This window comes from Lipomyces oligophaga (genome assembly GCF_038497815.1).
Source record: "Lipomyces oligophaga strain CBS 7107 unplaced genomic scaffold V1516scaffold_7, whole genome shotgun sequence".
Taxonomy (NCBI): domain Eukaryota; kingdom Fungi; phylum Ascomycota; class Lipomycetes; order Lipomycetales; family Lipomycetaceae; genus Lipomyces; species [Lipomyces] oligophaga.
The window spans coordinates 656,016-682,268 of NW_027117791.1; the positions used below are offsets into that span (position 1 = coordinate 656,016).

The 26,253-nt window shown below is 44.5% G+C and overlaps 11 protein-coding genes across 11 annotated transcripts; 5 read left to right on the forward strand and 6 right to left on the reverse strand.

Annotated features, from left to right (window-relative positions):
- The first annotated feature begins 120 nt into the window (after positions 1-120).
- Positions 121-2,431, forward strand: V1516DRAFT_692853 (MBOAT, membrane-bound O-acyltransferase family-domain-containing protein). The gene is made up of 5 exons (XM_066923883.1): positions 121-668; positions 719-759; positions 813-1,149; positions 1,200-1,863; positions 1,915-2,431. Exons 1-5 carry the CDS (start codon positions 350-352, stop codon positions 2,120-2,122), a joined length of 1,569 nt encoding a protein of 522 aa, XP_066775747.1. The 5' UTR covers positions 121-349; the 3' UTR covers positions 2,123-2,431.
- On the reverse strand, positions 2,156-4,400 carry V1516DRAFT_708573 (uncharacterized protein). Its single transcript, XM_066924197.1, has 2 exons — positions 4,125-4,400; positions 2,156-4,065 (listed from the first exon to the last, which is right to left on the reverse strand). The coding sequence occupies exons 1-2, from the start codon at positions 4,267-4,269 to the stop codon at positions 2,507-2,509; spliced, it is 1,704 nt and encodes a 567-aa protein (XP_066775748.1). The 5' UTR covers positions 4,270-4,400; the 3' UTR covers positions 2,156-2,506.
- A 300-nt stretch (positions 4,401-4,700) lies between these two features.
- V1516DRAFT_641864 (glycosyl transferase family, a/b domain-containing protein) lies at positions 4,701-6,168 on the reverse strand. Its single transcript, XM_066920109.1, has 2 exons — positions 5,530-6,168; positions 4,701-5,475 (listed from the first exon to the last, which is right to left on the reverse strand). Exons 1-2 carry the CDS (start codon positions 5,869-5,871, stop codon positions 4,747-4,749), a joined length of 1,071 nt encoding a protein of 356 aa, XP_066775749.1. The 5' UTR covers positions 5,872-6,168; the 3' UTR covers positions 4,701-4,746.
- Positions 6,013-7,288, forward strand: V1516DRAFT_680119 (mitochondrial 54S ribosomal protein uL10m). The gene has a single exon (XM_066923035.1). The coding sequence runs from the start codon at positions 6,414-6,416 to the stop codon at positions 7,155-7,157; it is 744 nt and encodes a 247-aa protein (XP_066775750.1). The 5' UTR covers positions 6,013-6,413; the 3' UTR covers positions 7,158-7,288.
- On the forward strand, positions 7,289-8,419 carry V1516DRAFT_641870 (chalcone-flavanone isomerase-domain-containing protein). Its single transcript, XM_066920110.1, has 2 exons — positions 7,289-7,777; positions 7,826-8,419. Exons 1-2 carry the CDS (start codon positions 7,396-7,398, stop codon positions 8,359-8,361), a joined length of 918 nt encoding a protein of 305 aa, XP_066775751.1. The 5' UTR covers positions 7,289-7,395; the 3' UTR covers positions 8,362-8,419.
- Positions 8,277-9,463, reverse strand: V1516DRAFT_680124 (thioredoxin-like protein). The gene is made up of 5 exons (XM_066923036.1): positions 8,911-9,463; positions 8,849-8,857; positions 8,695-8,768; positions 8,554-8,643; positions 8,277-8,501 (listed from the first exon to the last, which is right to left on the reverse strand). Exons 1-5 carry the CDS (start codon positions 8,976-8,978, stop codon positions 8,422-8,424), a joined length of 321 nt encoding a protein of 106 aa, XP_066775752.1. The 5' UTR covers positions 8,979-9,463; the 3' UTR covers positions 8,277-8,421.
- Positions 9,464-9,678: 215 nt separating this feature from the next.
- Positions 9,679-11,764, forward strand: V1516DRAFT_641873 (major facilitator superfamily domain-containing protein). The gene is made up of 2 exons (XM_066920111.1): positions 9,679-10,837; positions 10,886-11,764. Exons 1-2 carry the CDS (start codon positions 9,912-9,914, stop codon positions 11,655-11,657), a joined length of 1,698 nt encoding a protein of 565 aa, XP_066775753.1. The 5' UTR covers positions 9,679-9,911; the 3' UTR covers positions 11,658-11,764.
- A 129-nt stretch (positions 11,765-11,893) lies between these two features.
- Positions 11,894-12,966, forward strand: V1516DRAFT_680131 (Nnf1-domain-containing protein). The gene is made up of 4 exons (XM_066923037.1): positions 11,894-12,103; positions 12,157-12,396; positions 12,448-12,552; positions 12,607-12,966. The coding sequence occupies exons 1-4, from the start codon at positions 11,909-11,911 to the stop codon at positions 12,688-12,690; spliced, it is 624 nt and encodes a 207-aa protein (XP_066775754.1). The 5' UTR covers positions 11,894-11,908; the 3' UTR covers positions 12,691-12,966.
- V1516DRAFT_687263 (uncharacterized protein) lies at positions 12,787-14,403 on the reverse strand (the record flags this gene model as incomplete). Its single annotated transcript, XM_066923712.1, has 1 exon — positions 12,787-14,403. One exon carries the CDS (start codon positions 14,401-14,403, stop codon positions 12,787-12,789), a length of 1,617 nt encoding a protein of 538 aa, XP_066775755.1.
- Positions 14,404-16,362: 1,959 nt separating this feature from the next.
- On the reverse strand, positions 16,363-17,871 carry V1516DRAFT_697034 (uncharacterized protein; the record flags this gene model as incomplete). The annotated part of the gene is made up of 1 exon (XM_066924069.1): positions 16,363-17,871. One exon carries the CDS (start codon positions 17,869-17,871, stop codon positions 16,363-16,365), a length of 1,509 nt encoding a protein of 502 aa, XP_066775756.1.
- Positions 17,872-20,495: 2,624 nt separating this feature from the next.
- On the reverse strand, positions 20,496-24,681 carry V1516DRAFT_666060 (P-loop containing nucleoside triphosphate hydrolase protein; the record flags this gene model as incomplete). The annotated part of the gene is made up of 2 exons (XM_066920718.1): positions 20,496-22,036; positions 22,086-24,681. The coding sequence occupies 2 exons, from the start codon at positions 24,679-24,681 to the stop codon at positions 20,496-20,498; spliced, it is 4,137 nt and encodes a 1,378-aa protein (XP_066775757.1).
- Positions 24,682-26,253: the final 1,572 nt, after the last annotated feature.

The following is a 26,253-nucleotide window of genomic DNA, read 5'->3' on the forward strand; positions in this document are numbered from 1 at the left end:
TTTATAGATTTTAGTGGTTATTACCTCTCTCGAACATCTCACCACCTGGCTGCGGCGACTTCGGATGGCATTTCTCGGCTCTTAGGTCAACAAGAGAATATCTTCCCAAAAGTTTCTACCTAATACTGATCTTCTGCTTTCTGGAAAGTCGCAATTGACTGGTTTCTCTCGTTGTGTATTGTCATTTTATCAGTCAGATTTTTGTTTTTTTTTGCGCTTTCACGAAGAAAACTGTTTCGCTTCTATCTGCTCTCTTCTAGCCAATTTTATTTCCCCTCATTCTCGTTCTCCACATGAATTCGATCCAGTGAGATCCAGCCGATCTATTATTTGAAGACGTCTATGCTCAATGTCACACATATCAACTAATAACGCCTCGTTACTAGAAGTCACTAAGTCTACCACAGTAACAAACTCGGCTCAATTAACTACTACTGACTCAATCCAGAGGAATTTGCGCAAGGATGAACTCCAAGTTGTTGATCAAGTCGACGCTGACGACGGGGAAATACATTCCAAAGTCAAAGCTGCGGAATCTACTCGACGTGTTAATTTTAGTCACATTTATCCCATCCATTCTGTCAGTAGAGCCAGCATTTTATCTCGAGAGTCAACTACTCCGGCTCCAAGTTTCGTCGGTTTTCGCAATCTGGGAATGATTATTCTGCGTACGATAAATCGTTTCTTCATATATGCTTTATAAGGCTGACATTTGCAGTTTTCGGAAACGTTCGTCTTGCTATTGAGAATTACCAAAAAGTATGTCCACGCTTTTCTGCTTTCTAAAAATGTTATTATTAACCAATTTGTAGTATGGAGTACTGATCAGATTTTCAAATTTTGGCATCTCCAGATCGGATCTCTATTGGAGTACAGTTCTTACGGCTACTATTCCTCTTCATTTATTTGTGGCAGTGGTTATTGAACGAATGGTGGCGATGCCAACGCTGAAGTACATTTCTTTGCTTCGACAGAATGTCAAGAAGGGAGATGGTCGAACACCATTAAAGCCACGGCAGAAGTATTTATGGAGGCTTGCTGTAGTACTGCATTCGATCAATGCTATTGTATGCCTGGTATTTGCGACCGTGATCGTCTATACTCGGATTGATCATCCCTTGATCGGCACACCTTGCGAACTACATGCCCGTAAGTTCCAAAACAATCCTCAGCTAACTTGAATCTAATCTATGTTTCAGTTATCCTTTGTCTAAAAGTAGCCTCATTTGCTCTAACCAACCGAGATCTGCGCGAAACTCTTCTGACTCCTGTTGCTTCCGTGCCTACTCTGTACAATACTGCCACCTATCCCTCCAATCTCACATTCAAAAATGTCGCTTACTTTTGGTGGGCTCCGACATTGGTCTATCAGCCTGTTTATCCTAGATCACCGTCTTTTAGGCCCATGTTCTTTGCCAAACGAGTATTGGAAATCGTAGCCAGTACATTTATGATGTATTTTCTGACTGTGCAATATGCCGTTCCGATTTTGGAGAACAGCCTATCACATATCCACAATGTTCACATATTCGGAATCACGGAACGTCTTTTCAAGCTAGGCACAATGTGCATGATAATATGGTTATTTGGATTTTTTTCAGTTTTTCAATCAGGTCTGAACGCTTTGGCTGAGGTAATGAAATTCGGAGATCGCGAGTTTTACGATGACTGGTGGAATTCGAGATCTGTTGGGGAATATTGGAGATTATGGAACAAACCTGTTACAAATTATTTTCGGCGACATATCTATGTTCCCTTGGTAAGACGAGGATGGAATTCAAGAAGTGCGAGTTTTATGGTTTTTTTTGTCTCTGCCATTCTTCATGAAATCGCTGTAGGAGTTCCAACACATCATATCAATGGGTTCGTATTTTACTTTGGGACGTTCCAACCACTCTACTAATATATCTATAGCACTGCTTTTTGGCTGATGCTACTTCAGATACCGCTGATACAAGTCACTGCACCGTTCGAAAAAATCACAAATCCATCTACCGGAACAATTGGCAACTGTATATTCTGGTTTTCATTTTTTATCGGCCAACCAACCGGTCTCTTGATTTACTATTTTACCTGGAATTTGAATCATGGAAAGCTACAAAACTTGGTCAATGAAAGTTGAACAAGGAGAGACTGAAAATCAAAGATATTAGGCGTTATTATGGAGATAATTCTATTGGGTGTTTTTGCTTATTGAAGAAGAAAAATGAGCGAAATGATAATTTAATTTGCTCTCGCAGATGAAAGATGTCAAAATGGTTTCGGTAATTTGTGATTGTTTTGCTTGACAATAAACTAGTAATGTAAGTTACAGCTCATTGCCTAATAGCATTCATATCAGGGTACATCAAATATAACCCTTTATCACTGTCCAACAGAGAAATTAAAGCAAGACCAGAAAAAATAAATTAATCGAAAAAAAACCAATTTTTATAAGCATTGTGTACATCCTTCCTACCATATCCAGTCTTTAAATGAATCATTTATCACAGAACCTTGGCGAAAATTACAAAAATCCGGAAAATGCTGCTAAAACAGACAGAAGGGAGGCCTGGACAACATCTTCATGAATACCCACACCCCAACGCTTGGTTTTCTCATTGACACGAATTTCAATGAAAGTAGAGGCTCTAACGCTTGAACCTTGACCAATAGCATGCTCCTTATAATCCCAGACTTCAGCCTTGACGCCAAAAACATTAGATAGAGCGTCAGTAAATGCAGAAATAGGACCATTACCAGTTCCTGTAAGATTCATTTCCCGGCCATCTAATGTCAGCGAACCCACAAATTTTCGGCTATCAGTTCCAGCTCTGACAATATCATAATCCTTAATGACAAATCCATTTTCGATATACTCTTTTCTAAACAGCGACTCAATCTCCGAGGCTTTGAGCTCTCGACCCTCCCGTTCAGCAGTAGTTTGTACAACTTTGGAAAATGCAACTTGAAGGCCTCGTGGTAGGTCGAGACCAAGTTGAGTAAGAATGATCCAGGAAGCACCTCCTTTACCACTTTGGGAGTTGACCCGAATGACGGCTTCGTAATCTCTGCCAATATCTTTGGGATCCAGAGGAAGATAAGGAATTTGCCACCTATGCTCACTAGCATTCTTGATCGTCTGCTTTTCCAAAGCTTTAGAAGTCTGTTCTTTTCGAACGTTAAAGCCTTTTTTAATCGCATCCTGATGAGATCCAGAGAAGGCGCATACGACCAACTGACCACCGTAAGGATAGCGTTCTGGGACGGGGATCTTGTTGCACTGCTCGACAACCTTGATGACCGAGGTGATATCACTGAAATCGATATTAGGAGAAATTCCCTGAGTATAGAGGTTCAGAGCAAGGGTAACGAGGTCAACATTCCCTGTTCGCTCACCATTACCAAATAAACACCCTTCTACACGGTCTGCACCGGCCATCTGAGCCAGCTCTGCAGCGGCTACAGCGCAACCACGGTCATTATGAGGATGTAGAGAGACGATGACTTTATTTCGCTCAGAAATATTCGTACAAAAGTATTCAATCTGATCGGCGTAGACGTTTGGAGTCGACATCTCAACGGTAGCTGGAAGATTGAAAATAATTGGGGATTCGACCGTCGGCTCCCAAGCATCTTTGACAGCATTGCAGATACGAATAACAAATTCGGGAGAAGTATCTGAAAAGGTTTCAGGAGAAAACTCGTACTGCCATTCCGTGCCGGCCGTAGTAGGATCGTCTTTGGTCAGAGATCTAACAAGCTTAGTGCTGGCGACCGCAAGCTCCACACTTTCATCTTCCGACATGTCAAAGACTACTCTTCGGAAACACTCTGACGTTGCAAGATAGAGATGGACAATGGCTTTCTTTGCTCCTTTCAGAGAGTCGATAGTCCGTCTGATTAGCTCTTCCCGGCAGGGAGACAAAACTTGGATCCAAACATCTTCCGGAGCAGTTTCGACCGCATAGCGAGTAAAATCAAAATCAATTTGTGATGCCGAGGGAAAAGCAACCTCGATTTCTTTGTAGCCAATCTCAATAAGTTTTTTGAAAAAAAGCTCCTTTTCTTTCACCGACATGGGATCTGAAGAGTGAGTTGTTAATAAAAAGAGGCAATTTGCTATAACATCAGTGCTCACGTACCAGGCAGAGACTGATTTCCATCTCTAAGATCAGTAGCCAGCCACCGCGGAGCTCTGTCGAGAGACTTTGAAGGCCATTGGCGGTTTGGCAGTTTAATGCTCGGAAATTTCTTGTATTTGATGGAGGGATCCTTGAGCATGGGCATGTCGGCGATGTGCTGAGCAGACAAGTTACTGGTGAAAAATGGTAACGAATAATTAAAACAAAACAGATGAAAGTAGTTAAATGTATGAAGTGAGCTGGAAAAAGCGAAATAAGAAGACACGAAAATAGCAGAGAACGGGAAGTATAATGAGCAATTGAAAGGAAAAAAAAAACAAGATTTTTACTCCCGAACTCGGAGCACCTGGAGAAATCCCAACTGGTGATTTTCCAGCACTCGTGTCTTGGGTTAACTAGTACAGCAGACAGCTCGAGATATACCCGTGCTTTCAGCACCATATTAAGCCGCATGAACAGGCATTGCGCAAGCGTTATTATGTCATTGTCCACTGGGCCGACACCGGCGCAACTAGGGCCAGTCAGGGCCAATATTACGTAATTGATATTACATGATATAGAGAGAGTTAATATTACTAAATTTGGAAATAGTATATATTCATCTAGTATACAACCAAGAATGTCAGGTCTGCGTTGCCGAAGTGACCTGTACAAACAGTTCGAGAGCAGTTCGAGCTGCTCCACTTGATAAACTCTCTCTAGCGAGTTCGACTCCTTGCTTCCAATCAGAAGCCTTGCCGCTGATAACTGACAGAGCAGCTGCGTTGATGAGAACATAGTCCAGGACTGGGTGGTTTTGAGGTAGTTCGTTGTTAACCAGCTTCATGACCATTTCTGAGTTCTCTTTGGGAGTACCCGAAGCGACCTCTTCTAGTGGATGAGGGTTCAGACCGAAATCAGCGGGCTCTATAACTCCCTTCTCTACGGTTTCTGATCCTGGTCGAACACGCCATATGTTAGTGGGGCCTGCAATAGATATCTCGTCTAGACCTTCAGCTCCACATACAATCATGCTTGAGGAATTTTCACCAGACTTCTTGTCCAGCAAAATGATCGATTCGGCAAATATTGGACCTAGCTCAGGAACATTGACTCCGATGATACGAGAGGATATCGGGGCGGGATTCAAGAGTGGACCGAGAACATTGAAAATAGTTGGAACTCCCAGTGCCTTCCTAACTGGAGCAATCTTACTCATTACCGGATGAAAAACTGGAGCAAATAGAAAGACAAAAGGCGACTGTTGCAGGATCCCCGAGACAGTGTCTTTAGTCACTGCCTGGACAGATGCACCCAAGGATGTCAAGACATCTGCAGCACCGGACGATGACGTAGCTGCTCTGTTTCCATGCTATTTCTGTTAGACAGAGACTTCCTTATGGTGCAAACTGATGCAGTAACTCACCTTGCAAATTTTTATTCCCATGCCAGCACAGAGCATACCTGCAGTTGTCGAGACGTTAAAGGTATCTTTACCATCGCCTCCAGTGCCCACAATGTCCACATATCCGTCGCTCTCAATTTCTAAATGAACTGAAAATTTCTTCATTGTCGTGACTGCAGCTGCGATGAACTCTGGGTCTCGATCAAATTTACGAACTCGAAGCGCAGTCAGGAAGCCAGCAACCTGTACAGGAGAAACATCATCCGTGAAGATTATTTCGAGACTTCTTTGCAGGTCTAAGGGCCCGAACTCTGCTGAGATGTCGGTCAAAATTCGCAAGAGAGGAGTCAAACTTGTTGACATCTTGATATCAAATTAAACTCAAGTCAGCTGGCTTCACTTGGACAGTTGCTGGGCTTGAATGACCCTTCAATCGAGATTCAACTGTGTGTCAATTCGACTGCGATTGACCAGAAACAATCAAAATTGAGCTGACTAGAATACCGCCAAAGTTCACTATAAAGATCCCAGATACCAGGAATATCCTGTAAAAACCAATTTTCTAACTTTTGATACTCTGAAAGTAGTCGAGAAAGGAAGTTGTTGTCAGGGATTTTAAGAGAGAAACCCAAATATCTCGAGGATTTGCTCGAGCAAGATTGCTTATCTCCAGATTTATACATTGGACACGACGCATCAAACCTAGTGAGAGAAGGGTTAGAGTGAGGCTTAGAGAAGAAATTATTCCTTATATTCAGGTTTGAACGTAAATGCTTACTATTGTTGTTGTTTGTACCTAGCGAGTGTACAGATTTTCAACTCTTCTATTCCTAGGTAGGTTTTCTGCATTTTATCAAACTGCTCTCAAAATTGCTCAATAATAATTGGAATAACTTTCAAATAAAATGCTTTTCTCCGTGAGCCGAACTGTATGTTCGCTACGGTCTGTTGTCCGTTGGTCGGTGACAATCCGTCGATATGTTCCAGCGACTGCCGGGCAGTCGACCGCTCTTCCGATACATCTTTCGATGCTCCCCGAACGGAATACAGTGAAAGCTTTAAACTCGAGAAAGGTCTATTTGGTTGACAGGTATACACATATGTTACGGACCCATCCGGTGTTACTCGTTGTCCAGCACAATAATTTGACAACGCAGGAATCATTTTTGCTCCGAGCACAGCTGGTTAAGAATGATGCGCGATTGACCGTGATTCGAAACAATCTCATGAAAGTGACTTTGCGTGGATTGACAAGTCCAGATCCTGCTAGCTGGGAAGCTAGAGAGAAACATAAATTTGAACATCATCCTCTGTCGGTACTGTTGAAAGGTCCGACGGCATTTATTTTACTGAACGAGCTGGACACTGAAAAGTTGAAAGCTGTGATAGATATTCTTGAGAAGAGTGCGGGAAAGCTCATGATGATGGGAGCCCAGATTGAAGGAAGTCTGATGTCTCGAGATGAGGTGGACAGGGTCAAGAATCTGGGTTCATTACCCCAGCTCCGTGCCGAGCTAGCTGGTGTGTTGGAAGTATTGAGAGGTGCCGGTCTTGTTAGCACGTTAAGCTCTACATCGTCAAGATTGTATCTAACTTTAGATGGTCTAAAAAAGCAGCAGGAAGCAGAGGAAAGTTCGGGTGAAGCATAGATGTGTTGTATATATTGACTGTAGATAATGATACTATTTAATTAAGCATTAATTCATCGATATCAAATGGTTTTGTTTACTATTTTAGCTTTATTTTATTTTCTCTATACACGATGGAATTTAAAAGGAGGGTATATTTTTCGAATGAGAGGTAGGCTACTAAAACCTAAATTGGGGAGAATATCTGAAATCTCCTGACGATCCACTCGTCGAGTTCTGTTCGACTGGGCAGTCATCAATGTCTCTTTTTCACCGCCGAATTGCTATAGCATCTAACAAAGCCGTTCAGTATGGGTTTTCTAAACCCTATTTTCGGCCATTTACCACTTTTCCGGTATCACGCTTGGCTCGAAACTGGACCGCATACGGTGGAGTAGTTGGCGGGACCGCTCTTTGTTTTGGATTATACTACAACTATAGCGTTTCTCGAATCGTGCAAGAATCCTCATTAGAGGATGTAAATCCGAAATATAAAAAATTGTTTCCGGAAGATACCTGGCAGCCGGATAACACCACAGTAGACCCGTTTCTGCGTCGCGTGTCAGTCGACGGACAAGAATTTTGGTTACTTGGACTAGGGGTCCGGTCAGTTTCGTTTTTAAAACTCCAAGTCTATGCAGGTCCGTCTGATCCTTGATTAAATAAGAAATATACTGACGAATTTAAAGTTGGAATTTACGTCGAGAAAGACGATCTGCAAAATTTATTGGCTACCATCTCGTCAGCTGCAGGAGCCGAGACAGATCTGTCGGCCCTAATTCTTGATCAAGAACAGGGACTAGCGCTTTTTTCAAAATTATTTGACTCAAATGTTCGATTTGCTCTCCGAATTGTTCCAGTTCGAAACACTGATTTTGGCCACCTACGTGATGGGTTTGTTCGGTCGGTGATGGCGAGTTTGAGGTCAAGAAATATGACCGACTTGGATCCATCGACGGGAATTAGTGAGCTACGAAACGCCATGAGTCGAAAACTATCTGTGCCGAAGAATGGCGAGTTAATGCTAACAATGGACAAGAATGGCGAATTGTATATTAGATATCACTCAGCAAAAGCAAATAGTAAACCGGAAGCGTTGGGTAAAGTTACTGACAAAACAGTGATCAAGGCTTTGTTTCTACATTACATGACCGCACCCGCAGCAGCAAGTGAATCAGCTAGAAACTCGATGACGAGAAACTTGGTGGAGCTGATCAAGCAATAGATTTTTAATCTAATAGTATATTACGACATAACTGAATTAATACATCCTCCACTTTAGCACTTAGTACTTTCCTGGAACAGCCTCCTTTAACATGGCAGCCAGACGGCCATTACGCTTAAGCGTTTGAAGATCCGAGTTTCCTATTGTATGAGTAATTTAGTAACTAGGCGAAGGGCACAAGTAAACACTAACCTCCGATAAACTTTCCACCAATGAAAATAGCCGGGACAGTTCTCTGCGACGTAAGCTCGTAGATTGCCGACTGAATAGCAGAGCCCGTATCTAATGAATTAGAAAGTGCTTTTAAGCAAAGCATGAAATAACATTAATTACCGATTTCATCAAGCTCCAGATCAGTATGTTGTACTTTCTCTCCGTCAAGAGTACTCTTGGCTGCCCTACAGTATCTGAAATCATTAACATGTGCGACTGACAAGCAATAACCAGTGTTTGGACTGGATAACTCCAGAACGAGTAAAAAACTTACGGGCAATATCTAGAGATTGTCAGAAATACTTCAAATTCAAAAGCAAGAATGGTCTCACTTACGACTTGCTAAAAACCATCACCGGGTTTTCGGCGACAAGCGTTTTGACTTCTTCCTGAAATTTCGACATCTCGGAAGGTGAACTGCCGCTAGCAAAGGACTGTGAAGAACCCAGTTTGAGCGCGGATTTAGAGTTAATACAAACTAGAAGCGGCCGTCGCAGCGAACGAGATGCTATAAACGAGAACGACAGTTTGGCAAACAAAAGAATAGAGCGAAAACTTGCTCTGCTGGCTTGAGTTTATATTGAAGGAGGAGAAGAAGATATACGCTGAGGACAGCTATCTTATTGCCTTCGTGGACTATCCAAGATCTGATGACTAAGCCAACGTATTGTTGCGAATTTGTACGATTAGCAAATTTGAAAGGTTGGGACTTTTGATCTAGAAAAACCAAATTTCCTTTTTCATAATATCGTTTTAATTACAGATCTCTGTATGTAATTTGACGAAGTGCGTATATTTGATTATATAATCAAGCTCTGATTGATCACGTGGATATGTGCAATTGCCTATGGCTTGCACAACATATCGATGGGGAAGATGAATAAATTGCATATGGAATGGACAAGAGAAGAAAAAAAATTGATTACAGTTATATAGAATTACGGCAATTTGTAATTTCAACATTTAATTGGATAAAAGACTCAGTACTTGTAATATAACACGGTGATAGAATTATTATTATGGGTTCATTGTCACCCGGCTTCCCATATTATAACGCTGATTTATCAACTCCAGAAATCCCCAGATTCTCTGTTATCGCGGATGTTGATCGGATATCTCATACGGATTGCCCTTACTTCTCACACTCCTACAAGTCTTCTTCATTGTGCATTTTCAACGCAATCGAATTTTGGCGATCGCTCGTTCCGGCAGTGGCCATTGTTTTGGTGTCTTTGTTCATTTTAACGTTTTATTTGGTTACACTCCGTTGCAAGATTGACCAATTCTGAGTTACATCTCAGCATCCAGTACAGCCTGTCTAGTATTCATCACAAGCAATGTCAACATCTTCTGATCTTTCTTCCTCAGACTCGCATCCAACTGCAAATGGAGATGGTTATGGGTTTCAGAAACGCATCCTTTTGCGCTACTCAAAGGAAGAGGAAATTAATTTACGGTCCAAGATTGATCGATATCTGATGCCTTTGATTACGGTCTTGTTTATTCTTGCTTTTTTAGATAGATCAAACATCGGCAACGCCCGCATCGCGGGCCTCCAGGAATCGCTCGATATTACGTCGAACCAGTTTGACTGGCTGTTGACTGCTTTCTACATTTCTTATATCTCCTTTGAATGGGTTGGCTTCCTCTGGAACGTCATTCCTGCTCATATCTATGTCACTATGTGTCTGTTCATGTGGGGCATGGTCGCCTCTTTGCAATCCATTGTATTTAGCTATTGGTCTCTCATTATACTGCGATTTCTTCTCGGAATCGGTGAAGCAAGTTTTGGACCCGGTGTTCCGACCTATCTGTCATTCTTTTACCAGCGGAAAGAACTTGGTTTTCGTACTGGAATCTTCATGTCTGCCGCGCCACTTTCTACCGCATTTGCGGGGACAATTGCATTTTTAATCACATCTGTGGCGGATAAGACGCCTATTGACTCCTGGCGGGTGCTTTTATTTGTGGAAGGTGTACCATGCATGCTGATGGCATTTGTTGTCTGGAACTACTTACCTGATCGCCCATCGACCGCATATTTTTTGAATTTAAAAGAGAAAATCCTAGTCCGCTCTCGATATCGTCGCCGAAGTGAGTTTGAGGGGGAACAAGTTAGCCATTCCGGCTCTCATGGACTGAAGTGGGACGAAGCTTTGGAAGTTTTACAGGATCCTAAGGTTTATGTTACTGCAGCTATGTTCTTTCTGGCTAATATTGCTTATGCCTCAATGCCTGTTTTCTTACCACTAATTTTACGAGAGTAAGTTAGATTTAGCTTATTTTTAGTTGATTTACTGACCTGCAATAGTATGGGATACGAATCAATCACGGCGCAAGGTCTCTCTGCACCGCCTTACATTGTCGCATTTTTTGCCGTGCTTTTGACCACACATTTCTCTGATAAGATGCAATCGCGCGCGGAGTTTGTTATTTTTCATGCGTCAATTTCATCCGCAGGGTATCTTTGTCTTGCGATTTCGAGGGATACGTTTACTCGCTATTGTGCGATTTTTTTTGTCGCGACTGGATTTTTCTGTGTGGTTACGATTGTCATTGCATGGACAGTCAACAACCAATCATCGGAATCTGGGAAAGGTACTGGTGTAGTTTTGCTTAATACTATTGGCCAGTGTGGTCCTTTGATTGGAACGCGTTTATATCCCGACTCGGATGCTCCCTATTACGAGCGCGGCATGATGATTTGTTCAATATCCATGCTCATTGTGGCAATTCTGGCAATTTTCCTTCGCCGACACTTGGCTCTGGCCAACAGAGCTAGCTTCGAAGCAGAAAATTATCATCTTGTGCCTGATGAAGAGGACGAGGATGCAGAAGCCGCCTCAATTCCCAGTGCTGCAGCCGATGAGGACGAGACATACGAAGATGAGCAGGACGCTGAGGAAGACGAGGAGTCGTCACGATACGAGTTGATTTCGCCCGCCGAAGCGCGGGCGTTGCGAGAAATACATGGGTTTGATATCGATATTGTCGATGACGAATTAATTGTTGATAGCATACTTAAGAAAGGTGCTTTGTTGGCAGCGAAGAAAAAGGAACAGAAGTTTAAGTACATGCTTTGAGACTGGGCTTAGTTTGATTTTGAATTTTGGTTATTGGAAGGCTGGTTAGCTGTTGAATATAGATGTGATATGCATTAGAATTATGAATGCTATTTTCTTGAATTTTACTTGTAATTTGCGGAGTTTCACTGAGACTTACTATATGATCAGTTTGTATACACAAACCCCAATGATCACATATAAGGTAAACAAACGCGTCACGCCTGAATTCAAACAGTAAACTAAAATAGCAAGAAACTAGATAACAGAAGATGACGAGCCCGAGTAAAGATTCCGTGCGAGTTTCACGGTTGAATGAGATTTTTGAAAGGTCGCTAGAGGCATGCACGAAGAGTTTGACGTACGAGAAGCTGGCGCAGTGTTATCCAGTGGCTGGACAGGATGGCGAGAAAGGGCTTCGGCAGGCGCTGCATCAAGCAATGTCGTTCTGGGAAAATAGTTCCAAGGTATGCCTGTATGCGTCAGTTGAAGAAGGCTGAAGTTTACAACAAGTGTATAGCGGGAGTTTCGAGCAATTCTCGAGGAACGGGATATTCCCATCAAGTTACGCGAGCTCGATCTAATTGTCAAGGAAGCACGAGAGCGTAAGCAAAGATATCAAGAATCGAACGGCGAGGATGTAAAGGGTAGCGAGAAGCAGGTTTTAATTGATCAGCTGACGCCGGATGAAGTGGTGAAAGCACATTTGATATCATTAGAGCTCCAGGAAGCGAGTTTATGCGAGGACCGGATCCAGCAGGTATGTCGTTACTGGACTATGTACAGTTATAATTGAGCTAATATTCTGTAGACTCAGTCGGCCAATAAACAGCTGTTGCAATTAGTTGATGAACAAGAAAGAGAGATTACTTTGTTGTTGAATAGACTTGAGGGTAGTCTGGAACACTTACAGCAGGTATGCAGTTGACTATTGTAGATATCGTGGACGATGCTAATACTGACGGAATAGGCTGTAGGGGAAACCAACGGATTACCAGACCAGGAAGAAATGGTGCAAACTATAGATGGAATTAGTGAATGGATTAATTATTAAGTAATAAAAAAGATGTCAAATGTGGAATGGATTAAAGACATGAGAAATAAACACAAACACCAGAGTACCCAAATTTATCATGATTTACATCAAGGATTAACAGATAGTCAGACAACCTACGAGATCCGCCACTTTCACGTGGATCACGCCGGACTCGTCGTCGTCGACGTTAAAAGAGAGAATTAAAGTGTCATCTAACCAGCCATGATAGTAGTCGTTTTCAGGAAATACGATCTGGCTGTCAGAACGCTTAATGACCGATTCAGAGGTAGTGGGGTCGGAAATGCCCGTCGCCGCTGTCGAATGAGAGCGGTGGTGTGGATGGTCCCAAATGATTTGCACAGCGGAAATGACGTTCTGTGAGATGTCGATACCAGAAGGAATCAATGCAGAGGAGTGTCCGAGAATATCATACGGAGCAGTAGCAGACATGACCACCGCGTGTGGATGAAAGGTGGTCTGGTTGGATTCCAAGTTGACGCGATTCATCTGAAATATCGACAAAACAATTGTATTTTCCGGAGTGGGCTTACATGGGTAATCGCACAAGGTGACTCGTAATGAGTTTGTTGCTTGCTCTATGGTGGCGTTATGCCGATCGTCTTCATAGCTTTGAAGCAGTTTATGCAGACAACTCGGCATAGGCGCATCAACGCCAAAATCGCCAGAGTCTTTGCTCTGAGAGGTGACGGATCGTGGAAGAATGGACTTGTGAATTACCAATGAATCATCGAGATCATAGATTGCAAACGCCTTGCGCTGATCGTATGGCGTCGAAAATACTGTTCCGGCCACTTCACCGGACAGATCGTGCGACCGGAGTTCAGCGGATTTGATAGCCTGCTGTTTATCTGCTTCCGATGACGAGATCCGAGTTAGAGTCGAGAAGTAAAGCGGCATCTCTATGGGCAAAAATAAGTTGCTAGCCAGCTCTGGTATCAGGACTCGCAGATCAATAATGTACTGAGCCGCGCAATCATTGTCGTGGGTAGGAGCTGTGATGAGTAGCAGAGGCTCGCCTTCTGGAGACAGGAATACACGAGGATTTTCAATTCCGTGCGGGACATAGCTGCATTCCAATTCGTTCGAGCTTGGCGCCGATGGCACACTCAAGTGAAGAATAGTAGCCGGCTCGACGCACTGCAATGCTGTGTCTGTGCTTGTCAAATCTGTATCAGTATCCACTGAACTCCAGTCCATATTGCAGAAGTAGATAGAGTTGCGGCCAGTCGAGAACCGCGATCTCGGCTGATGAATGCCAAAACCGATATATGGCTGTGGAGCACCGCGAGGATATGGTAGATATGAAATGGAATTTCGGATAGTTGATGCCGACTTCACCACCGAGGACGACCGCAGCAGAGCTGGGAGAGCGTTGGTACTGTCCGGCCGGGCAACATTGAAGAGATCTTTGCTTTTTAGCGGACTGACATTTGGTGCGCAGGCTCCCAGCACTCGCCGTAAGTGCTCTTTGGGATCTTGATAGACGGGCTCGCTGATCGAGGCGATAAACTGTTTCGTATATGCATGGGCAGACGAGCCAGGTAAGGCGGAGCGTGGACGCGACATGGAGGAGAAATATGTGAATTCGTGGCTGGAGGAGTCGCTGCTGTCGTGAGAATAATATGCAGAGGACCTGGCGACGACGAGTATGACGCTGAGAATGGCAAGTGTGAGAAAGATCCTTCGAGGGTAGCGAGGGAAGCAGATCATGGCGGGCGGATGGCGGGCGGATGGCCGAATGAGCGAGCGAATTGTCAGCGTAGACGGGGACGTAACGAGGAAGGGGAGGGGCCGTGGAGAAAGAAAAGATAAATGGCAAGCAGCTCAGGTATTATATATATATTTAGATATATATATCGGGACCGCAGGCAGACACGGGAGCGAAGAAAACACAATTGCAGTTACAGTTACAGTTATAGTTGGGGACCGACTGGCGCAAGTGCAGCGGCAGGCCGAACAGGTATCTGACATGTTTTTGCACATCTCTCGAGTGTAGAGCTGGCTAGACAGATTGGAGGTTGACGGCGAACAGAGAACAACAGAGAGCAGGAGTACAGATTGACGGGTGAAGCGGTAGAGGTAAATTTGGGTCAGAAAGTTAAAAGTGGTCCAGTGCCAGGGTTCGTTTAATAGCAGCCGTTGGGATATAGCAATGCACAGTGCGGGCTCTGGAGTGGATATTGGTAAAGGTGTACAGTCTTCGTTTGTTAAGCGATGGCGGCCCCGGCTGGCGGTGTTGTAATAAGACTGTGTTTGCAGCCGTAGTGGTGTTCGACGAGTTTTGAAGACCGAGGCAAGCGTGGCATTAAAAACTTTTGCTTGAGATGGACAGACGACCTTTGAGGGAAGTATGGATAGAGTCTGAAGGGATGGGCGGCTAGCTTGGAGGCAGCTAGTTGATGCAGATCTCCAACGACTAGCTCGAGTGGTTCTGTCTGGTTTGTTAGGTGTTTTACCTGTCGATCATCGTCTCCTGTGAAAGCGAATGCGAGCTAAAAACGAGTCAGACTCGTCTGGGTAGCCTGGTACGTTACTGTGAGCAAGTCGCGCTGGCAAGGCTGGGCCAGGGCGGACGGACACAGCAATCGAACAGCTACTGCAGGTCGGGCAGGCTGGGTTTATTGGTCACTAGTAGACAGACCTAGTGGACAGGCTTGCGGTGGACTGACCGCCGGTGAATTTACTCTAGTGGACCCGTCAAGGGTGCGTCCGACCAATAGTGAAACCTAGATGAATACAGCGGCGTACGGAAGGTTGGATCCTGACAGGTTAGATGGCTGGGCCTGTTTCGTGCGAGCGATTACTGCTTGTTGCTATGCAGAGTTTACTGTGTTAGAAATATAGCGGATGCTAGCTGTTGGCAACAGTGCGGTACTATATGTTAAAGTGGTCATCAATGGGTAGTCGCAGCGGGTGCCGTACTATGCGGACGAGGCTGGGTGGTTGTACAGAATAAAGTCTCGTGCTATGTTGCCCAATAGTTACATAAGCACGAAAGCATTTGCAGAGCAGTTAAGTCTAGCAATTTCGGGTCAAACTTCGCTTATCTTGATTGCATGAAACGGCCTCAGCAGCAGTTGCAACAATGTCGACCGCAGCGGGCGCTCATTTCTGAGATGAAGTCCAGTATCACACTTCGCACAATATTAGCAGTTAGTGCGCCGGGAGCAGCTGTTACATAAGGTCTTATGTAAGAATACGCGCCGGGGGGACACGATGAACGGTGAGTTGATCTGATCCGGTACGACCCACATTCAAGCCCTCAGAGGGATTCCAAATGAGGGCCGACAAAACAACACTCGCCATCGTTTCAGCGTTTGTGTGCTTGACCGCTAACGGGGCCCGTTGGAGAGTGGATTTTAGACCTAAGCATCAATGAGTTTACAGTTTTGCGGGTCTACGAGCACAAGAGTTTACGCGCTTGCATGTTCATGTGTTTGTACGTTTGTACCATTATACATTTCCCAGTTCCCATTTTCCTCTTCCCAGTTCCGACTTCCCATTTTGACATGAAACATTGCTCGTAGGCTGCATAGCTAACGGGTTATTCAACGATGGTCTGACATTCTGGGCAAACCGGTTCCCGCGCCTTGCTCTATTGTCCTTTCCCCACCGTGTTTGCCTACAACAGGCCGACGATCTGACTACCCTGCCGGGTCAGATCGCGGTTCACTCAACGACCTCCATACACTCCAGCACGTCGCGGGCACTGACATGAATAGTCCCTGGAACAGCGTCCCGTAGACCAAAATTGATCATCATAACATCGTCCAGCCAGCCGTGATACCATCTGCTCACGAACGGATTCTTCTCCGCTCTTGTACTCTCGTTATTGCTCTCGTTATTGCTGCTGTTGTCCCTCTTCCTTCTAGTCCTCCTCCTAACTGTGCTCATACGCTTCCTGTACTTCCGGGCTCCAACGTCTTCACTTCGCTCGATCTCATCCTCCTCTTCATCCATCTCATCGTCAATCGGTACCGGCGACAACGATTTGGATAGCTTCGACTCTTTGTGCTCATTCTTGCTTCTAAATTCGTCAACCGCATTCCGGTTCTTTCTGTATCCGGCAATCTTCTTCTCGACCTCGCGCGCGGTGAAGTCTTCGCTGCTGCGTGCCTGCTCGCTCGCATCGCCCTCTTCGTCTAGCTGGCTCCAGAGCTCGCGCCCGCCGTGGATAGATTCATCCCACGGCTCATGGCTCACGTAGTTCTCCTTGTCCCACACTATTGAGATTGTATACACCATGTCCACGGTGTCGGTCCCGGCGTACATGAGGTTTCCGGTTCGTCCCAACACGTTAAACGGTGCCGTCGCGTTCATGACAATCATATACCGCCGGTAAAATAGCTCAAAGTAATTTTTATATTTTAAATGTAAAATCTCGATCATAACTGTGTTGTGGATTGTCGGGATGCACGGAAAGTCGCACAGCGTGACCAGAAGCGAATTGCTCGACTGGTGCAGGTCGTTCGCCGCGGTCGAGTCCCCACCAAAGTCCTGCAGCAGATCCAACACTAGCTGTGGAGACGGCTGGCTGTCGATCGTCTGATACTCCTTGTTTGTGTCTGCCGACTGCTCAAGCGGTGCGATCGACCGCTCCGTATAGTCGTAGTGCAGATAGTCCTTGTTTGCGTCGAGACTGTCGTACATGACGAACCAATTCTTTTCTACTTCGCCCAGATGCGGGCGCAAAAGTTCTGTCAGGTTGCTGAACCGGATCGGCACGTCTTCGAGACCCATTTTCTTGCCCAGATTCGGTATGAGTGCACGCAGGTCAATGATGTACTGACCTAAGCAGTTGTGCTTTCCATTAGAGCCGACTACCATCAGCGGTTCACCGGACGGAGAGAAGAACACTCGCGGGTCTGTGTGGCCGCCGGCCATTGCCAGAAATGGATGTCGCTGGCAGCTATCGGGCGGACTCCCCCACTCGTCGCCAAAATCGATCTTCACTGCAGGCTCTGCGCACTCTAGGGCCGTATGATGGATGACCCGTGTGCTGCTCCATTCGAGGTCGCAATAGTACAGATTGTGGTGCAAAAGTCCATTGACTTTCGGCGAGACCCGTGCAATCCCAAGATACGGATACTTGGAGCCCGCAGGATACGGCAGCAGATTCGGGTTATAAAAGTTCGACTTGAAATTGCGCTGGTTCGTCATGAACTTGACTCGCGTCATGCTTGCCTCAGGAGTGACCGGATCGACGAGAAAGTTTGCCGTCCGGTGCGTCTGCGGGTTCGAGCAGTACGCTTGAGCGACGAGAGGCACTGCCAACCTGCTCAACTGTCGCTCGATATAATATTGGTGCTTGATAAATCGCGTCAGCGGCGACTCCAGTCCATCGCCTTCTGCGAGCGTGTCTGTTTCAGACGACTCGGACTTAGACGACTCGGATGCGGGTAATCTGACTTCTTCGACGTTCGACTTCCAGTCAAACCCGAACGAGTTCGTCATCAGCGCATTCTGCTCTTCTTCTTCGAGCCTGTTTTCTGCACTCTGCTTTGAAGGGTCCTGCTTCGTTGCCGAAGAGTGTGATGTCCTTGTTGGCCGACTGGAGGCATACGTAGTCAGCGAGGACAGCGCCTGCTGAGAGGCCTCTTGCACATCCAGCACCGTCAGATGTACGATCAGCACGAAGACGGCAAGCAGGCCGACAAGTACAAGCGCTCTGAATGACTTGGAACGACCGAGCGGCGCCATTGTGCGGCTAGAAATGAGAGAAGCGCGACACTAACTGGCGAACAGGATCAAACCGAACAGTCAGAACAGTTTGGACAATCTCAGCGACACGAAGGCGAAAAAAAAAAAAAGAGAAAGTGAGAATCTCGAGTTCGATGGCGATAGAGATCGTGGTTGCTGGCTCGAGAAGTTTTTAAATGGTCCTACAGTGGTGGTCGAGCTGGTAGGTGTGCCTGTGATTGTCCACTTTCAGACAAATATACCCCTTTTGCCAGGGTATACTGACGTCGACACCAGACATCAGCCGTGAGACATCATTGAGATCCTCTTTCTGTATTGCCTATGCGCATGTCTGACGGAGACAGTCATGATGCAGTGCGCTATATAGCGCAGAATATTATATATGTACTCTTCTCACAGCCCTTTCAGCCTTTCGACAGTTTGGAATATGTACGCTGTGCATGTCCAATTCATCTCCCCCCTCTAAGACAGTAGTGATTAGGGTCAACCAAGTCGACGTCGTATTGCATAGGTACCGGCCGCAAGGCCACATTTCTGCTAGTGCGCACACGTAATTATGGCTGCATCTCTCTGCCCAAACCAGTTCGAGCGTCCTTCTCTAACCTAACCTAGTCTGGCCCTGACCGCTCTTTGGGTTCTTTGGACTTTTGGCTCTCTAAAGCTTTGGGTTCTTGTACGGCTTTCTCCTTAGATGCAGAATGTTCTCTCGATGTTTATTATCGAGATCTTCGCAGAATAGCAAGATAGCTCCTATTTCTATAGAATACAAAATATATGCAAACAGTATGTCCTTCGATAATTATCTCGCATTCTGCAAAAAAGTCCTACATTATTGCAGTTTGTCAGCCAGCTTGCTCGGTGTACGCTCACAGGCAATGCGTTACAAAAGCACCGTTTAAAGTTTCAGATCTAGGCTAATTGTAATCAAGCACCGAATCCGATTTCGAACACAAGCAATGACCATCACGTGATGCGTGTCAATTACATGTCCTTTTAGGACCATGAATATGCAGGAGTTAAAGGAGCGGCATTATTTATGTGTATCGATTGGGTTTCAATTCTTGCTAATTTGGCTAGTTTTTTCTGTATTTATATTGGAAGATTCTAGTTAGACGAGGAATTGTTTTATTTCTAATTTTGCTTTATTCAAATTTTATGTGATCTTGAAATAGTGGTTGCGCCGGAGGTTGGAGATAACTATGTTTGCACGCAGACGGATTGACCGTGTACTGGTGAATTCACAAGTAGTAGATTATAGTGAGGACCGCCCTCTATAGAAGCACAACTTTGCCATCATTATCCGTAAATAATTAGCACTGGTTGGCTGGTCCAGTTGGAGATATTTGATGCATTTGAAATAGTCTTGGATTTATAATATACTCCTAATATTCAGTGTACGACCAACATATATATGATAGTTCGGACGGGCCGGACCTTAAGCCTGTTCCTGTGTTCCTGAATCTGCAATCTCTTCCCGAACTGGCAGTTGCGCCCTTTAAAACGCTCTCCTAGTATGATCATTTTGCGTGATTTTATTTTTAACATCATCCTTTCAGCAATTTAAGTTGAGATATAAAATGTTATCCGGTAGGCTGTAGCGATAAAATTATTTAGTAATCAGAGTTGTCGGACTTCACTCTTGCCAACTGCACTAATAATATTTGCTTGCGGTCGCTGGCTTATTGAATTTAGTATAATTGAATGACTGTTATTCCAGTTCACGTACCTTAATATTAGTCTCATTGTCTATCATTTGATCTTGTTTGAAAATCATCTTCATGCTTTTATTTGTTTGGACTCAATTCGAACGCCTGGTTGGAAACTTGAATCAGTCATAAAGGTTCGAAATATGTCAAATAATTCCAGCTCAAGAACCGTATAGTGTAATTATCCAGTGATTAAATTCATTCAGCATGTACTCACTGCATTGGATCTTTTATTAACTATGATCAATTATTATCTGCTCATGTTTTTTTCTTAGTCAGTGATAAAATGTATTGATGTATCTATCTATTCCTTAAATGAATGTGTCTAGTGCTTATACCAACAAACAAAATTGCGAAAACAAAATAATAAAAACAAATAAACGAATGATCTATTCTCTAGTTCTTCTCCAACGCCTGTAGAGTTACCAACTCGAAATATTTCATGCGGTTGGCCAGCAGCTGCTGATGTGTTCCGGATTCCAGTATCCGTCCGTTTTCGAATACATAAATAATATCTGCTTTCTGAATCGTGCTAAGCCGATGCGCAATAGCGATAGTTGTACGTCCTTTCGCAGCATTGTCAAGTGCTGCCTGCACTATTTTCTCCGACTCGTTGTCCAGCGCCGACGTAGCCTCATCCAGAAGCAAGACTTTCGGATCGCGGATCAAAGCCCGAGCAATAGCGATTCGCTGCTTCTGGCCACCAGAAAACAGCGAACCTTTGGATCCACATAAAGTCTCATACCCATCAGGCAACGACATAATAAAATCGTGGATATTACTCTTCTTGCACGCTTCCACCATCTTTTCGTCGCTGACCTCCTCTAGGCAACCATACTTTACATTCTCCCGTACAGTGCCAGAATACAATGTAGGTTCCTGCTGAACCAATGCTATATGCGAGCGGTAGTCATTGATGTTCAATGTCGAAATATCTTGACCATCAAGTAGTACCGTTCCAGCCAAAGGCTCGTAAAACCGTTCGATTAGTCCGATGGTCGTTGACTTGCCACAGCCACTTGCACCGACAAGCGCAACATATTGGCCCTTCTTAACTGTCAGATCAAGACCTCTCAGCACAGGAACATTCATGCGCGTTGGATATCGGAAATGAACATTTTTAAATTCGATGTCTCCGCGGACGTCGGACATAATTTGACCATCTTCCGACCAGGCGTCAACAACAGGCTCCCGTTCGTACAGACGACGAATATTGCCCGCGGAATCATAAGCTCGTGCCATATCAAGCGCGTAGGAAAAGACAATCGAACCATTCTGGCTACCGTTTACAATCGAAATAATAGACACAAAAAATTGGAAAACACTGTATCCATCCTTACGAACTAAGGTTGAGCCGTACCAAAACATCAGTGCTTCAATTAAATACACGAGTGCTTGCGCTGCACCATATAATGCAGCCGACTTCGAGTTATTGAGACGACTGCTGCGGTACAACGATTCAAGACGAGCACTGTAATTGTCCAAGACATCGTTTTCGCGCGTCAACGACGCGACTGTCTTGATACTCGATGCGGCTTCACAAGCATACGCCGACGAACGTCCATATGCTGCTTTCGCGCGCTGCTGTTGTTTAGCAAGAACGTAAAACCGCAAAAAGCCGGCACCAATCAGAAGGGGAATCGTCGGCGACGTCACGGCAGCAAGCTTGATCGAAATCCCAAGCGCAACACCGATTCCGCCAAACACCATGATCAAAGACATGATGATCTGTCCAAGCGTAGCTCCAGAAAGCCCTTCAATCGCACCTGAATCCTTAGAAATTGCAGACGTCAGCGCACCAGCAGTGTTTTCGGTTCGATCGAAGAAGGAAATATCCTGTCGAACAATCTGGCGCAGCGTACGCATCCGGATCCGACGGACGAGACGTTGGCCGGAGTAAGAAAACAGCCCAATTCCAATAATAGGTGTGATCAAAACTGCTAGAGTTAGTATATTAATCAATTGCACAAATTCAGACCCATTTACCAATAGTTCCCATAACAATGTATGTAATATTATACTGGCGAAGTCGACGGCTCTGCGTATACTCATCTTGCTCACCAAGCGCATCGACTGAGCCAGAATAGACGATCGACAGATACGGATACGAAGCGGCAGTGATGATAGAGCATATTAAAGCCGTAATATTCAGCTTTCGTTCGGGCCAGGACAGCTCCCACAGAAACTGGGCGATTTCTCGTGGAGTATAGACTTTCTCTTCGTCCTCGACCAGACCTTGCGCTACGACACTGGAAACTGAACGCGAAGTTTTAGTCTTGCTCAACAAAAGACGAGAAGTTTCCTTTGCATCATCATATGAAGAACTGCTTGCGCCGTCCTCATCTTGCTCGGCAAGTTCTTGTTTTGCTTCTGCTTCCAAGGCAGCCTTTTCGTCCAGTCTTGCCTCAACACTATCAACTTCGACACCTTCAAGAATCTCCAATTTTTCCTCAACCTTTTCTTCAATATCCTGTGCGACATTCTGAGCTTGCACAAGCGAATAATACTCGCCCTTAGCGGCAATCAGATCAGCATGCGTACCTTGCTCCAAAATCATTCCGCGCTTCATCACAACAATGCAGTCTGCGTCCTTAACTGTTGATAACCTGTGCGCAATAACAATAGTCGTGCGGTTTTTTGCAGCCTTGTCAAGAGCGTCTTGAACTATACCTTCAGACTTCGTATCAAGAGCTGAGGTAGCCTCATCGAGTAATAAGATTTTAGGATTGGAGACGATTGCACGAGCAATAGCAATACGCTGCTTTTGACCGCCAGAGAGTAAGAATCCACGTTCGCCGACATGAGTGTCAAATCCCTTCGGAAGGGTCTCAATGAAAATAGTTGCATTGGCCTGTCTGCAAGCTTCTTCGATCAGTTGGCGCTGCTCGATCGGAGACGCATGCTCATACTTTGTTCCGATCAGACCATATGCTACATTCTCATATACGGTTCCGGCGAACAAAACTGGTTCCTGGGAAACAAGAGCAACTTGTTGGCGAAGCCAACGGATATTAAGTTCCTCGAGATCAACGCCATCAAGTTTTACTGACCCCTTGACTGGGCGGTAGAATCGTTCTAAGAGACCGATGATGGTTGACTTGCCCGAACCAGATGCACCGACCAAAGCGACAGTAGTTCCTGCTTTAATCTTGAGGTTATAATGTTCCATGACCACAACATCTGGACGAGATGGATAAATGAATTTTACATCTTCAAGCTCAACATTTCCTTCAACCGTAGATAAGATGCGACCAGCATCAGACGAAGCATCAATTGCGGATTCACGATCGATCGTAGTGAAAATCTTATTGATTGCCGATGAGGCGGAAGCAACCGCACGAACATGCGGAGTGACAGCGCAAATGGCAAACATACCTTGGATCATAGACGCGAGAATGGTGACTAAAGCGAGAATTGAAAGCCTGTTGGTTCGAATTAAAGGCGGGCCGAAGTAAAAAGCAACAGTATCAGCGGCAAACAGGCCAAGCCAGCCAATTCCGTTGATAGAACCGGCGTAGAAACCGGCGCTGAAGGAGTACTTTTCAGATATAGCAAGATAGTAGTCGTAGCCTTTTGCAAGTCTGTCCTGAAGACCAAAGGCCTGAACGTTTCTGATGGATGCAAGGACTTCTTCGACAACAGTTCCACCAGCGGATGATCCAGACAGGGACTTGCCGTACAGAGCGGTCATCCTGCGGGAAGAAAATATGAACGAGGAAACAACAATAACTGCAACAACAGTAATGTATGCAGTGAGACGGGGTGAAAGGGCATAGCCAACGATGAACGAAGAGACAAATGTTGAGAGGAAGGAAACCAAATAACCAAGTTTCTCGGAAATGCCATCCTGGATAATCATAGTGTCTGAGGATATCCGAGTGGTGATCTCACCAGTTCCAAGCCGGTCAAAGTAGGCGATATTCTGCTTCATGACGCTTTGGAGATAATGGCGACGGATACGGGCGGCGATGACCTCGCCACGATCAACAAGCAGATACGTAAACAAATATGCAAAGAAGAACTGGGCAATTGCAAAGTAGATGAAATAGATAGAATCAAATGAGGCGGACCGCTGGAAGTCATCATCGGAGATGTATTCAGGGATCATAGTGAAATTATAGGTGGACTCGTAGAAAGGAGAGTGATAGAAAGACGAGTTGACTTCTCCATACGAGTACGCAGAAGACGAGTTGTAGAGATCCGAAGAGTAGTCTGTCGAGTTCGAGGTGTAAACACTGTAAATCATCATAAACTTTTCATAACCACCAAAGTAGTTATAAAAGTCTCTAGACTGTATGTAAGCGGTGAAGTTTTCTGCAAAGACACCGTTCAAGATCGGCACGGTGGCTCTAATAGATCCTTCAGCAGCAGCTAGTACGACGGCTAGCGAGACCTTGAGTCTGTCTGCGAAAGTGGCATATCTAAAAGCAGTGAAAAACGTGGTCTTGATCGGCTTCAGCTCAACTTGAGCGCGTAGAATGGCAGCCTCTTCAGGCGGTAGATGTGAGAACTCGTCAGAATGTCCGGACGCAAGAGTGAGCGACTCTTGTTTCTCGGTCAAGAGAGCGCTTTTCTCGGACATTGCGACGAAATCGATAGACTGCGAAAATACTGATAAGGCAGAGAAAACTGAGAACGAAGAAGAGGTGAAGAAGTTTGAGGATAATGGCGACAGGCTGTCTGCGGAATAAAATTTAACAGCAGACAGCAAGCAGGAAGAAGGGCAAAACCAGCGAGCTCAACAAGGAAAACTCGGCGAATCCGATCGAATCCCAAAAGTTTGGCGAGAAATTAGTGATTATTGAGATCGTGAAGCGAATCCCGGTGGTCTTTGCTGATAGCGAGTGGTCATAATAAGTATGTGTACTTGTCGCTTGATTTATGTATTAAAACTACTATTACTACGATTGATAATGCCACTGTTATTTTAGATAATATTCATTCCTACTACTCGTTTCTGCACTGTATAAAAGCAGTTTTATATGTTTTAACTACCTTCAAAACTGGGATTAAGATTTCATATCTGCAGCTCTTATCAATGGCTTCCGGCGTCACCGTTCGGCATTTCTATTTGCGGACAGTTCTGCGATGAGCAAAAATGTTTCCACCCTTGTAATCTGTTCCAGCACATAACATTTGAATATGGCAGAGTACAACTCAGCATGCTTTCGACACACTAAACTTATATCTTCGATATTATTTATTGTATTCATTCTTATCTGCACATCTTGCTCGACCACCGCTTTGACTCGGCCGAGCTTCAGCCAGGTGGCCAATCCCGCCTTCGCCGTGCCCGATTGGCGGCCGAATATTGCCGTCGGCCGCCGATCAGGTGATTATGTAAGAGCTATAATAGCTCAGCAGTAATAGACCCATATCTGCTGAAGAAGCATTCCGATTAATTCCGGACGTTCCGCTAAATTTTCGCTTACTTTCTTCTGTCATGTGAAAACGTGTTACTGCGGTCTACATAGTGGAAGTAATATTTGTGAACAGCAACCAGATATTTGATTTATGTAATATGAAGACGGTTATACTATATGTATAAACATTCTATGATATGTTATACAAAACTTCATTTATACTTTTATAGATGCACCAATAATCTTTTCGTTTTGGTCAGCTGTTAGAGATACTAAAACTGGCTGACATATATCCAAAATTGAACATTGTAGTAACATCACATATTTTACTCCTACATAATTCGTAATGACCGAATATATATTTGATCAAAGAGACGAAGTAATTGCGACAACGAATAATAATTCATAGAGTCGCGTGAGGTATCAGTGAATAGAGTCCACTGGGTCACTCACTGTCTTAGCTGAAAAATCCAAGTTCGTTTCTTAGTTTTCTACAATCGACCAAAAATAAACCCTATGAATTACTATAAAATATATCTCATTATTTTACGCTATCATATCCTTGAAGTTATATAATATAATAGCTATGCCTATTCTATGCCTATTCTGTACATATAGCCCATTGAATATCAATTAATCAGTACCAACCCCGAAATTAGATATGACATCGTCCTACCCACTGATATCTGGTTCATTATAGATTACATATCAATCATATCATTTAATATTTATATATCTCATCATACAATTTATAAGATATCTTAAAGATAATATCAAACCAATGAACTAAT

Excerpts from the sequence above, each read along its gene's own strand:
- V1516DRAFT_641873 (XM_066920111.1), top strand. The coding sequence starts at position 9,912 with ATGTCAACATCTTCTGATCTTTCTTCCTCAGACTCGCATCCAACTGCA. Across the intron at positions 10,838-10,885 it reads TTACCACTAATTTTACGAGA|TATGGGATACGAATCAATCA; the intron begins GTAAGTTAGATT and ends GACCTGCAATAG.
- V1516DRAFT_641864 (XM_066920109.1), bottom strand. The coding sequence starts at position 5,871 with ATGTCAACAAGTTTGACTCCTCTCTTGCGAATTTTGACCGACATCTCA. Across the intron at positions 5,476-5,529 it reads TGGGAATAAAAATTTGCAAG|CATGGAAACAGAGCAGCTAC; the intron begins GTGAGTTACTGC and ends TAACAGAAATAG.
- V1516DRAFT_680131 (XM_066923037.1), top strand. The coding sequence starts at position 11,909 with ATGACGAGCCCGAGTAAAGATTCCGTGCGAGTTTCACGGTTGAATGAG. Across the intron at positions 12,104-12,156 it reads TCTGGGAAAATAGTTCCAAG|CGGGAGTTTCGAGCAATTCT; the intron begins GTATGCCTGTAT and ends ACAAGTGTATAG. Across the intron at positions 12,397-12,447 it reads GCGAGGACCGGATCCAGCAG|ACTCAGTCGGCCAATAAACA; the intron begins GTATGTCGTTAC and ends AATATTCTGTAG.
- V1516DRAFT_708573 (XM_066924197.1), bottom strand. The coding sequence starts at position 4,269 with ATGCCCATGCTCAAGGATCCCTCCATCAAATACAAGAAATTTCCGAGC. Across the intron at positions 4,066-4,124 it reads TGGAAATCAGTCTCTGCCTG|ATCCCATGTCGGTGAAAGAA; the intron begins GTACGTGAGCAC and ends CTCACTCTTCAG.
- V1516DRAFT_680124 (XM_066923036.1), bottom strand. The coding sequence starts at position 8,978 with ATGTCGAAATTTCAGGAAGAAGTCAAAACGCTTGTCGCCGAAAACCCG. Across the intron at positions 8,644-8,694 it reads TCTGGAGCTTGATGAAATCG|ATACGGGCTCTGCTATTCAG; the intron begins GTAATTAATGTT and ends CTAATTCATTAG. Across the intron at positions 8,502-8,553 it reads TGGTGGAAAGTTTATCGGAG|GAAACTCGGATCTTCAAACG; the intron begins GTTAGTGTTTAC and ends CTCATACAATAG.
- V1516DRAFT_680119 (XM_066923035.1), top strand. The coding sequence starts at position 6,414 with ATGCTTTTCTCCGTGAGCCGAACTGTATGTTCGCTACGGTCTGTTGTC.
- V1516DRAFT_692853 (XM_066923883.1), top strand. The coding sequence starts at position 350 with ATGTCACACATATCAACTAATAACGCCTCGTTACTAGAAGTCACTAAG. Across the intron at positions 669-718 it reads TCTGGGAATGATTATTCTGC|TTTTCGGAAACGTTCGTCTT; the intron begins GTACGATAAATC and ends TGACATTTGCAG. Across the intron at positions 1,150-1,199 it reads ACCTTGCGAACTACATGCCC|TTATCCTTTGTCTAAAAGTA; the intron begins GTAAGTTCCAAA and ends TCTATGTTTCAG.
- V1516DRAFT_641870 (XM_066920110.1), top strand. The coding sequence starts at position 7,396 with ATGTCTCTTTTTCACCGCCGAATTGCTATAGCATCTAACAAAGCCGTT. Across the intron at positions 7,778-7,825 it reads AAAACTCCAAGTCTATGCAG|TTGGAATTTACGTCGAGAAA; the intron begins GTCCGTCTGATC and ends ACGAATTTAAAG.